Here is a 12,004-nt window from a genome sequence, read left to right as displayed (position 1 = left end):
AGCCAATGGTAGTAGTTTAGTAGTTTTAGTAGTGGTTAAGCAAACAGTGGGAGGTGACACCCAACCTACACACTCTCACACTCTTTCAAGTGGGATTTCTTTCACAATACTCTTTTACGCATGTTGGTATTGCACCTACACTTTAAATTGTTATCGAGGTGTCACAATTGATAGGAAATCCACATTTGTGTCTTTCTTTCTCTCTGTTTTTTACAAAATGCTGCAACTTCTATTCCCATTTTCTCATATTTCACTATCAAATTCTAGCAAAAAATGTGATGAAAAATCCCTAAAAGCAAAAGGAGAATATTCGGGAATGACAGCTATTACATGGGCTCAATGTGTGACCTGATAGCAGTTGGACTACCAGCAAAAAAAAAGAGAAAAAGGGAAAAGCAATATTTTCCCCTCATCAAATATTGACAAGGCTTGTGATTGGAAGCATCAATCACAGTGTGCCTTGGGGGTGTAGGTTGGCATTACTGAGGGACATATTCCATAAGAACAAGCTGCTACAATGGAGGTCAAGGAAGATGTTAGTGCAAACTCTATATTATTAAGTAAGTCATGACGATTGAATTTGCACCTGAAATCATCTTTGTTGTCAAAACCCACCATCATATGGAAATAATGTCTTGCACCACCATTAAAGCATGGGGGGGAAAGCCCTACCTAACGGCTTTTTTGGATCTCGAACTGAAGCATTGGCGGAGCTACTGAAGCTCCAGGATTGCCCGGGGTTAGCAACCTCTTTTATAATATATAGCTCAGGAGGGCAGAGAACAATGAGCTTCTGGGTGAAGTGAGCCAATTCATTGAAAGGTTTCATTAGCATAATGATAATACTTACAGCTCATTTAGGGACGTTAAGCCTGGACTCTCCTGAAGAGCACCGCCTTAACTCATCGTTTTTTTTCTTACTCATATGGTAAAATATGCAGATTCTACACTCTCATTAAAAAAAAATATGTTTTATGATGCCTCGTCATTTTTGGAAATGTAGGACAAGTAAGAAGGTCGGTGAAGCAATAATTCTGATTAAATTACTTGAATGTGAAACATACTGTTGGCATACATTTAAGAATGTCTTTGCTTCTTCTATTATCTTCTTAGTGGCTTAATCTCTTAAGACTTTTTGCATTACACTGACCTATAGTGTTTAGAGCACAAGGTGCTTCCTCAACATTGAAAGTACTTAAGTGAAATGCACTTGAAAAAGTGTATGATCTTTCAGGACTCTAAAGCAAATAAGCAATGTTCAAATGAAATCTGACCAAATGAAGTTTAAATTCATCCTTAATACACTATTCGGGACCAAATTCTAAAGCCTTAATTTGGCTCCTCAAGTTAATTATGTAAATCAGCTCTCACACAGACACTCTTATCAAAACCCTTTGCTTCACAACACTTGAAGCTCTCTGGCTGAGTGGAGTTTGTTAGAATCGACAACACTCTGTGAAGTGAAAGCTACACTCCATCACTGCCCTTTGGTAGCACATCAAACACAGTAGACAATTTAAAGTGGTTGTGAAGTGGTTACAGATTAGAAAGTGGACTTAGTGGTTTAATGTCCTATCTGAAGTGTGAGACCCTCTGTTTGGCTGTCTAATAAAGACTCACTGGCAGCACAGTTATTAGTCTGCAGTTTGTAATGAACCCTTTAAATCATTAGCTATATTTGTTTGGTTAACCCACCATTTATGTAAAGCCGTATGGCCGAGGCTGTGCATGTCTCAACTGGCCAAACTTTGTATCGATGATTTCAGGATAATTTTTAAAAAAGTAGTGAGGATACTTTGAATTGTATTGAATATACAGTATATATATATATTATTTTTTTTGTGATGCTGAAGAAAACACTCAATTCAATGTTTCTTTTTTTCCCTAATCCTAATTTTTATTTTTCAAATCTGCTTATCATCGTTTCCCACAACCTCTATAGAGATTGAGAGTTAGTGCAAAGCCATCATTTGACGCTCATAAAATAGCCGTTCATGCATTGCCTACACTACTTTGCAGTCTTGGAAAACTCCTGATCATGTTTTTTTCAAGGGACCAAGAAAACATCATGCATTTTATGATTTGTTTCAATGTGAATATAAAATGTTTTTACACAACAACAGGAGCAACAGAAATATGTCAACGATCTTAGTAAGAAAGCAAACAGATGCATAAACACAACACACAGCCTGTGGCAGGATGACCTTGCCACAGGCTGTTGTTTAAACCTAAAGGGGCAAAAAAAAAAAAAGAGACCATTGCTCCCTTAATTCTCCTGAAAGCCTCTGCCACCCTTGGCTTTGTGGCTGGTGGTTTAAAAAAAACATGGCGTGCAGGCGAGAGGAAAAGAAAGAGAAAAAATAATGGAAAAAACTCTAGAGAGAAAAAGTGTGAGATGGACACAAAGTGAAAGACAAATAAGTTATTGCAGAAAGCACCACCATACTGGGCCACACTTCCCAGTCAGTGACCCCATTTTGACTCAGAGGCATCATTCAACATGACCCGCTATAAGCCATCTTGCTCTGCCTATCTTCAGCAAGAATCTAATGAGTAATCAGAGCAACAGAAAGAAAGAAGTAACGAGAAGCTGCATTGAATACAAACTGAAAATGATGGAATCATGGACAAAATGATGGAAGCATGGACTATGAGAAAAAAACTAGGTTGGACAAAGACAAAGCCTCCATAAGCTGGAATGAACCCTGTTACCCTGACCCTGCATGTAAATGTCAGCTGGAGAGTCAGCTACTAAACGACCTCAAATTGCAAGCGTATTGTGCTGCAAACACACATCTGTATGCACATCATCAGACACACCCTGTCGCACATTGTCCATAAATGCAAAAAATAATACAATGTACCTGTTGTAACAGTGTTCACACACATTGATCCATTCACACATTCTGTACAGTTTTATGACAGATCTGTATCTAAAATTGGCATGCAGTGTTTGACCAACACAATGAGATACTACCATCGTGGAATGTCAAGTAGCCCGCGGGGGGCTGTTCTGTTGCTGTCGACTTCTCTCAGCTTTCCATTCTTTCTCTTTAGCTCTCCCGTCTTTCTCTTGCTGTCTGACACCCCTCCTTTCAGTCTGCCGCTGCAGCTATTTCTAAGCCAAAGCCATTTGCAAGCTAAAACCAGAAAACCAAGTCCGGTTTGAAACTAACTGCCAGTAAATGAAGGATTTGCAAAATTAATGAACAATCACTGCCTTTAGCAATAGACCAATACACCCACAACCTATAGTATCTTTGCACCTGGAGAACCCACAACATTTAGTTTAAATATTTTTCTCACCTTAAAAGAAGTCCTCAACGATAAGGGAAAAACTGAGATGCTTGATCAACACGTCCTCTTTTTATTTGGCTTAACCTAATTCCCTGCCTGCATGCTGCACCTAACTCAACAGCTTCAAAACCCTTTTTCTTGGTGTTCTGCAGTTGTCAAGGATGAATAACATCAATGGACTTCCGTACCACTTTCATAGGAAGAGACCGTAGTTTCTAAGATTTTAGTTGAAAACTCTGCAGTGCATTGTACCTGGATTGTTTTTAAGAAAATGACCAGACTGACTGATCGGACAATTGTCTGACCGATCAAGTAATACATTACATGTTTATATCCACAGAGCTTTCCACAAAGGTCTTTGTAATATATACATAGCACTATCCGGAAACCTTTAGCAGTACTGTGACCACTGAATGCTTAATCGACAAAGTCCATTTCACCATATCAGCATGTTTGCCACTCAGCCTCTGATAGCTGATGATCCAACACAATTAAAATTGCGAGACAGCAAACATGACCGCCACCTACCATCTGCTGTGATGAAGGGGTAAGTGTTGGAGTTTAAGCCACCAGTAGCAAGGTCACCACCAATGTCCCATGTCGATGTGTTGCCAGCTTCAAAGTCTACATCTGCACTAGTGTTGAGGTAAGTATTTGCTTCATTGCCATCAAACTCAGCACCTTTAGACACTTCAGATTTGGGATCAGTTTTTCCTTCAGTGTTTGAGTCTACAGGCAGAGAAGAACTGGTACCGCTGAACCCCTTGGGGCTGAGGGGCACTGAAAGCACAATGCCACCTGGCTCCTTCTCCATCTTAGAGCCCTCCAATGATGCCTCTACTGGTGACAGAGGGAAGCCAGTGTTGCAGTCCTTCAGCTGTGGGAATGGGGAGAGGCTGAGGCGAGGCTCAGGTGGGGACTGCCTCAGGTCGTTTTGCGTGGCGCCCGCTGCTGAGAGGGTGGGCAAAGGGGTCTCGGGCTGATCTTCGGCAACAGTAAGCGAGCGCTTCATGGAGTGTGGTGAACGACGTGGACCACCCATGGGTAACACCAGCTGGTCCATTCCGGCCTCATCTCCACTTGGGTACTTATCAGGTAGTTCAAGACTGGTTGGTACCAATAGGTGGGAAGATTCTGACATTGCGCGACGCATAGCCTTCCTCTGTTGCTCAGCTCGCCCCATAAAACAGGGCTCCAACTCTTCATCCTCTCCTATCTCTTCCTCCTCACTGTTGTCCCCTGAAGAGCCCTCTGATAATTGTTGGGCCCCAAGGGCTGCCCCGGCTCCAGCCAAAACCTCATCGCCCGTCTCCAAAATGTTGTCTTTGACAACTCCAATGGCACAGTAGTTAGGGGCCACCTGGGGCATGGCAACCTTTGGACTATATTCAGCAAAACTGGAGTCGTTCCATGGTTCAGATGGCAAGTCACCATCTACTGAGCTAGCTTCCATCAGTGAGACTCCAATTTGGTGTGTAGGAATAGCACCAATGGGTGATGACAGCTCCATACGCCTGGCTGGAGATCCAGGAACTGGTGGCAGGGAGACATTGCTGATACCGCCACATCCTAGGGCAGAGGGTAGTCTGCCTGGGAAAGCTGGGGAGGGTGATGGGGAGGAAGATAGAGGGCTGTCTGGGCTTTCCCCTGCACTGCCCAGTGATGCATTACCAAGCGAGGTGCTTCCAGAGATGCCCCCAACCCTGCCCTGCACCTTCAGCTCCGCATCCATGCTGCCCCTGCCAGGCTGCTCGAAGAAGCACAGCTTGTCTTCATCTGTCAGTCCAGTCGGTGTCAGAGCCCCGACACCTACCATCAAGCCCCTCGGGGGACCCATATCCATGCCTAAGGGGGGCTGCCAATCCCAGCTCTGAGCTGGCCCGGTGGGCGCCAGGGACGGCACCTTACACAGCTCACTGTACTCTGAGAAAGGAGAGCCAGGCTGCTGATTGGAAAGAGAAGACATGGTGTCTCTCCTTTTTTTCTGTTCCTTCCCCTTCCTTTGTTTCACAGGCTGTCTTTGTCTCAGTATCAGGTGTATAAAGGTAATCTTCACCACTTATCTTCCCTTCTCTACTTCTTTCCTTTGTTGTCCTGTTGTTCTTTTTTTGTTCAGTCTCTCAGGTGTGCTCTGTGTATGCCCGTGGAGTTTCTTGTGCTGAGCCTTCCGCTCTGAACTCAAACACACACTGAGCGTGAACTGCATGTACAGATCTCTCCCCTGTGCCCCTCCCTCTTTCTCTCTCTCTGTTTGGTTCACTCACTGATTAGTACAGTAGTCATGTGACCCAGTTGTGGCTTTCAATTGGCTGCTAACAGAAATCAGGTCCCACCCACTGTGGTGGAACGAGTAAGCCCCCTCCCTTCTAGTTTTTTATTTCACTCCACATGTTGTCCCCCCAACCTCTTTCTTTCTCTCTCTCGTACGGAAAAAGTACAACGTGTACGTACACACACACACACAATGTTTTTATAAGCGTGTATGCATCCTACCAGAATAGACACAACCTAAACATGTGTGTATGTGCAAAACTACAACTGCACCCAGCCAGTCCAATCTAAACATGGTATGAGAGAGAAGAAGAGGAAAAGAGGGGGGTGTGGGATGAAGTGTTATAGAGGACAGGGATGAGGAGTAAAGCCTCTGGTAAAGAGACCTTGTTTCTTTCAGAACGCATCTGGTTACATGTTGAGAAGAGGACTCTGTAACCCCCTATATGACCGCATTCTTATTCTTACAGACACGTTGATATTTAAATACAAAAAACACAAGTTCTTACATATATACACTGCCTCCACCAGTTTATCCACCTGGGTTACGATTTAGCCACGTAGCATGTAAGGAATATTCATTAAAGTCAGACATGCTCATACATGCACAAAGACAGTCACACACACATAATTCTGTATCGCTCCGACAGACACCGAGTCGAGCCTGTAAGCATTTAACAGGAACTCAGCTTGTCGTGTTGCACAGAAACACTTTCAGTTCCATCTTTGTTATTCTGTCTTCCTGATCGCACCAAAGTTGTGATTTCGATTGGGTTACAGTGATTTACAGCAATATGGGGTGTTATTGTGTGTTTCCAGAGTAACATGGGATAAGGAAACTTGCAACTGAAATCTGTCTGCTACAAAAACTTTAATCCAAAACACCATATTTTGACTAATAGTGGCCTTTTTAACTCAGCTATAGTATATTTGATCATGTTTTCCTTTTTTTGTCATTCCTGTTTGAATTTGCTGTTGTTCCACGTTAACCTTCTGTCTTTATAAACCAAATAACACTTTGACATGTGTACCACTCTGGTGCTCTAAAGTTGTATTTTGAAAGAATACTGACATAAATAGTTTGACTTTGATAGGTATTATTTAGTGTCAATGCAACTTAACACTTTCTGCACAGATTCTCACATTGAAAGCTTCAATATCAACACAAGGCACATCCACATCAATAGAATCCTTGCAGGTTCTGGGTAACAAAAATCTGTATTATATATTTAAAATATAAATGTACTTGATCATTTCAGATAAGTTAAATAACATTACTCATAGTGAGACATAAATATACCTAACAATCATGCCATATGTGTGTTAAATATGAGCATCAGATGGTGTCAATATATCATTTTGTGATTTGAATCATATGTAAACTGTCAGAGGGAATGTTCCATGTATATGGATCGTCCAATGTGTTTTAGGGAAAGGTCATTATGTGACGAGAAAGCAAGGGATGGAAAGAGTGAGAGAGATTTGTTTTTTGTCCGGGGCTGAGCTTTGTGTGTGTGTGTTTCTGGCCAGTGCCAGTCAAAATGGCCGGCGGTTACAGGCGTTCCCTTGGTCGTCGGATTGGACTGATGGCTGGATGTCTGTCTGGAACCGTGATTTGGAAAAGGCAGACAGGCAAACAGGGACAGTGCGAGGAATGGCGGGACAGAGGGTGAGATGGGGATACAGGCAGATGAGGGCAGAAAGATGGAGGTAAAAGCAATAAATAGGTCTGACTGTTGGCCAATTTTGGGAGGAGAAGAGAAATAAAATAAAGATGTATTTAGGGCAGCCAGACAAGAGGCAGGACAGAATAGGGCGAATACAAATAAAAGGTATAAAAGCAGTAAGTAGGTGACAGATATAGAAGCAGGAAACAAACGGAAGATTGGAGTGTGAAGGGAGGGTGAAAAAATAAGTTGAAGAAGAAAGGCAAATAGGGGGACATTTAATAAAAAGGGCAATAAAGGAAGTGAGGGTGAACAGGAAAGCCGGACTTGAAGGAAGGTGGCAGCATTGGTGTGGGTGCACATGCCGTCCTGTGACACAACATGAACAGGACGGGACTAGGCTGAAGGGTACAATGCTTCTGTCTGGTCTGTCTAATGCATCATGCTATTTGCTCTAACAAACAAAAGCCTTTGAAAAGTTCTTTTTTCGCCTGCTTTAAGATGTGGAGGCTCTTTGGAGCAGTTGCACTGAATGTCAATGAAGTACATTGAATGATATATCAATCCACACACACGTTTGTCCTTTCAGGGCCCTTTACATAAACAAATCCTATCTATACTATAAGACTAGGCTTTACTAATTCCAGTGTCAATATCAAATCCATTTGAGCTATGCCAGAAACCTACAAAAATACAGGTTAGACTCTTGCAACTATCTTGCTCATTTGGAGTTTTTCTTTTTATACTATCATAAAAATAGATATATAATCCCATTCTTACCTGATAGGTTGTTATTATTTCATTTCCAGCAAACCAAATATAGTACTTCCAATTCCAAATCAGTCTAACAATGTAATGGCATGGCAGAGATATTTTCTTGCTCCTCATGCGTTGAAGCCTGTTTAGGTTTTTAAGGGCTGAGCTTCTTTTGTATTTGTTTCGAGAGCCTTTTATCTGATTTACCGTGTTCATGAAAACACAAAATCATGTAGGACACCAAGATCCAGGAGTTGTTTTGGCAGAACCCAGTGAATGGTGGGACTTTGCTTCAGGCATGTGGCATTTCCATGAAGGTGCATGCAGGTTTGGTATTTTGGTGACCCACCATGAGCTTGACTTCCAGGAAGTGTCAGGCGATGTGCAGCAGGGGGTGTGTCAGTAACAATCAGGCAGCGGGTTTGCACTTATTGTTTGGGGCTGATTTTGTGTTTTCTTCATGTGATGCCTGTTTGACCAGGTCATCTTCAAAGGTTTGCCTAAGAATTTGGCGAATTATTTGGTGCAAAAAAAGGTACTGCATGCACATTCACCATTATATCAGGTGTGCGGGCCAAATAAAATATCTTTATCCTATTAGACATCTGTATTCAATTTGAATAAATAGCACATATATTCTAGAGTTATGGCCAGGCAAAGTGACCTTGACGTTTGACCACCAAATAAACATTTTCTAAATCAGTTCACCTTTCAGTCAAAGTTGACGTTTGTCACACACAACATTCACAAATATGGAGTAGATCTAAAAAACCCGCTGTGACGGACCGGTGAGCTGAGCAAAACTAGTTCTTCACTGTCGGGTTACTCATTACTGGATCAGTGAGCTGCATGAGATACTGACAGGCTGTCAGGAGAGAGAGGGGGGGGGAGAGAGAGAGAGAGAGAGAGAGATAGAGAGAGAGAGAAAAAGAGAGCGCTTCCGCTCATTTCTCCCGTGTTATTATCCAAAGTTAATGTAAACTTGAATAATGTACTTCATTTGAATGTAATAATTATGTTGGTTGTTGTTTGTGGAAGCGCCAGTAAATGAGCCCCATTAACTGAGTTGTAAACATCACTTTAAATGGAAGATCCCCATAGGCCACTCGATCGGTATCGGCCGATTCTGATTCTGGCGATCGGCCCCAAAATTGGCGATGGGGAGCGTCCCTATTGTCCACCCATCAATCTATTTCAAACAGCTCGCCCACATGTTTGGACACCATTAAATGGTAGCCTGTCCCCACAGTTGGAAAACATGCCTGCCTACAGTCACATCCACTCCAGCCTGCTCCATTCCCCAAGACAGTCCGTCTTTTTGCATCACAAACATCACCAAACCAAAGTCACTGTCACTTTTACTTATCACACCTGCACAGGAGGACAGGGAGGCAGGTGTGGACAGACAGGTTTTTAGGTGAACACGTTGGCAGGTGGTTAGCCATGGTTGAAGTTGGTTTGCTGTCTTTGCCTTTAAGTTTCCTCTTTCCCTGTCGGCTTGGCTTTTGTACACAACTGACACCAGAGTCCCATGGGGACAAACAACCCGCCAAATGGATGACCTCACCCTGTCTGACTGGTTGGCTGGCAAAGACACAAAATAACACATACACATACACACTATACAAAGTGTTATATAATCCCACTGGGTGACAGAAGTGTTGTGCCTAATGGCCCATGCAGACTACCAGGAAGGCATACAGCAAAACTAAAGCTGTGGCCTATAAAGGGCCACCTTTAAATGGCCTCAATGATTCAGGGTGAAAACTGATAGGAGACAGCTTTGTTTTGCACAAAATAACATTAAAGTTTATTAAATATAATGCCAGGTTCCTCTCTTGTATTGTGTTATATCAATACATCCAGATCATTTATGATATTCTTGTCTTCACAATTTCACATTTAAGGTTTTATTATAACTTAACTCGTCAAGCTTTGTTGTCATGTCTTGTTTCTCCCCTTGTTCAGCCCGCTTTTTTGTGTAATGAGGCTATGCTCTACATTCCGGTGCAAGTCATTTATGATCTGTTGTCAATTTTAAAACTGCGGTACAGCTGGTCAGCTAAAAAAGAGAGGAATTCCTCTGCTCGGGCATAAATCAAGAGATATTTTTCTACATGCTCCTTCACCCTTGAAAGGCTGCAATAGAAAGAAGTAGTGATAATAGCTAGGTGTGGTGAGAAAAGGCTTAACTCAGCAGGGGATGTTAGAGGAATGGATGATCGAAGGAGTCTTTAGTGTCGTCTATTTATAGCTCAATAGCATCTCCTTCTCAGCCCGTCACAACACCCCCATCCTCGCTAAACATCCATTGTTTCCTTCGTGGCCCTTCTTCCCTTTAGTCGCCAAAGCAACTGCCTTCTGTTGCTATAGCAACTGGCTCATCATTGGTATGCCAGCTCAAGCCATGTGGGGGGTTGGGGGAAATGGTTATGGGGGGATTGTTGGTGGTGATGGTGGGGGTATAGTCTCAAGACTCATGTTAGAGTGTGTGTGTGTGTGTGTGTGTGTGTGTGTGTGTGTGTGTGTGTGTGTGTGTGTGTGTGTGTGTGTGTGTGTGTGTGTGTGTGTGTGTGTGTGTGTGTGTGTGTGTGTGTGTGTGTGTGTGTGTGTGTGTGTGTGTGTGTGTGTGTGTGTGTGTGTGTGTGTGTGTGTGTGTGTGTGTGTGTGTGTGTGGAAGAGAGAGAGGAGGAGGATGGGGCTTATTAATACGCTACGCACCCTGGGGAGGGTATTCCTCTATGCTAATCTACTCTGCCTCTTGCTACAGGTCAAAGAGTTTATTCCATTCAGTGGTGTCTATGTGAGAATGACAGCCAGCAGGCAAGAAAGCAGTTCCTTTGAAACCAGTCCGATATTAGAGCGATAAACGCAAACATCTGTACAAGGCTATGATGATACATGATGATCCACAAAAAGGGGAAGACAAGACATTAAGATAAAGAAGATGTTAAATACAAACGCAGACAAAGAGAAGCTGTTTGTAAGTGATACAACCTTAAAACACCAAATTTAAGTAAAAGTCCTGTACCTTCCTTCATTAAAAAGACAGATCAGCCAAATGTCAATTTATAATTTTTTCAGAATCTTTTTTTTTATCATCACATTGTTACCTTCCCATACTGGTGCATATGTGTAGTTGCTTCTAGTGTTGTAACTGTTGAGGTGGAGCTTTAACTGAAGGTTGGGCCCCTCTGAAGATTAACAACATAAATGTGAGGGAAAACGACCCTTTTGGGCATCTTGGGTTTGTCTGTTAATAGTTACAGTATTTCCATACAACCAGACTGTTTTTAGGAAATGAAAGTACCACCACCTGGCATTTTGACTAAGACTATCTTTCTTTTCTTGCAAACAGAAGTTACACAACAGGGTGGATCAAATACAAATGAATACTAAAAATCATTTCACAAATGCACAAAAATGTGTATAAGTTAAAAGTAAGAAAAACACTGCTTTATCTTCTATTTAAGTCTAAATAAGTATATATATATAATAACAATCGCTTAAATATATATATATAACAAATCACCATGGAACCACTAGCTTTTTTAATCTTTAACAATGCAGTGTAATTTATAAGCTCACGATAAGGACATTTATATAAAAAAAAAAAAAAAAAAAAAAAAGGTAAAATCTCATTATATGCAGTAACTAAAGAAGTCAGCTAGTTAAGTAATAAGTACTTCACTTTTGTCTAAGGTTAAAGGTGGGGTATGTAATTTATTTTAGAAACACTTTTTGCTATATTCCATGGAATGCTCTTAACATCCCGATAGCAATGAATATGTTAAATGCTTTGACAATAAATAGATCTTATTTATAAAAAAATTCATCTGTGGAAGCCGTAGCTCGGTAAAAAGCACGACCAATCATTTTAGCCGGGCCGGCTAAAATAACTGGATGGCCTACCTGCCTGTCAGCCTTCCATCTGTGCACAAACTTATCTTGTGCCCTCATTGGTCATGTGCTCGTTCGTGTGTGTTGGAGGAGGGGCTCTGTGAGGAAGTGGC

At 42.0% G+C, this 12,004-nt stretch overlaps 1 protein-coding gene across 13 annotated transcripts in view; it reads right to left on the bottom strand.

Moving 5' to 3' along the window:
• Nucleotides 1–12,004, bottom strand: part of LOC307026509 (uncharacterized protein) — a 91,070-nt gene that overhangs the window by 23,694 nt on the left and 55,372 nt on the right. The window contains exon 1 of one of the 13 annotated variants that reach the window (XM_079661948.1): nt 3,826–5,477. The exons of the other annotated variants lie outside the window; for them this stretch is intronic. Within the exon in view, the coding sequence (XP_079518074.1) occupies nt 3,826–5,263 (1,438 nt within the window). The 5' untranslated portion in view covers nt 5,264–5,477. Of the gene's footprint in view, nt 1–3,825; nt 5,478–12,004 lie in introns of those variants that run through there. 13 annotated transcript variants of the gene reach the window in all.

Source organism: Notothenia rossii (assembly GCF_949606895.1).
Source record: "Notothenia rossii genome assembly, chromosome: 12".
Lineage (NCBI taxonomy): Eukaryota > Metazoa > Chordata > Actinopteri > Perciformes > Nototheniidae > Notothenia > Notothenia rossii.
The sequence above is the reverse complement of the archived record's forward strand: the minus strand, read 5'-3'. Positions and strand labels throughout refer to the sequence as shown.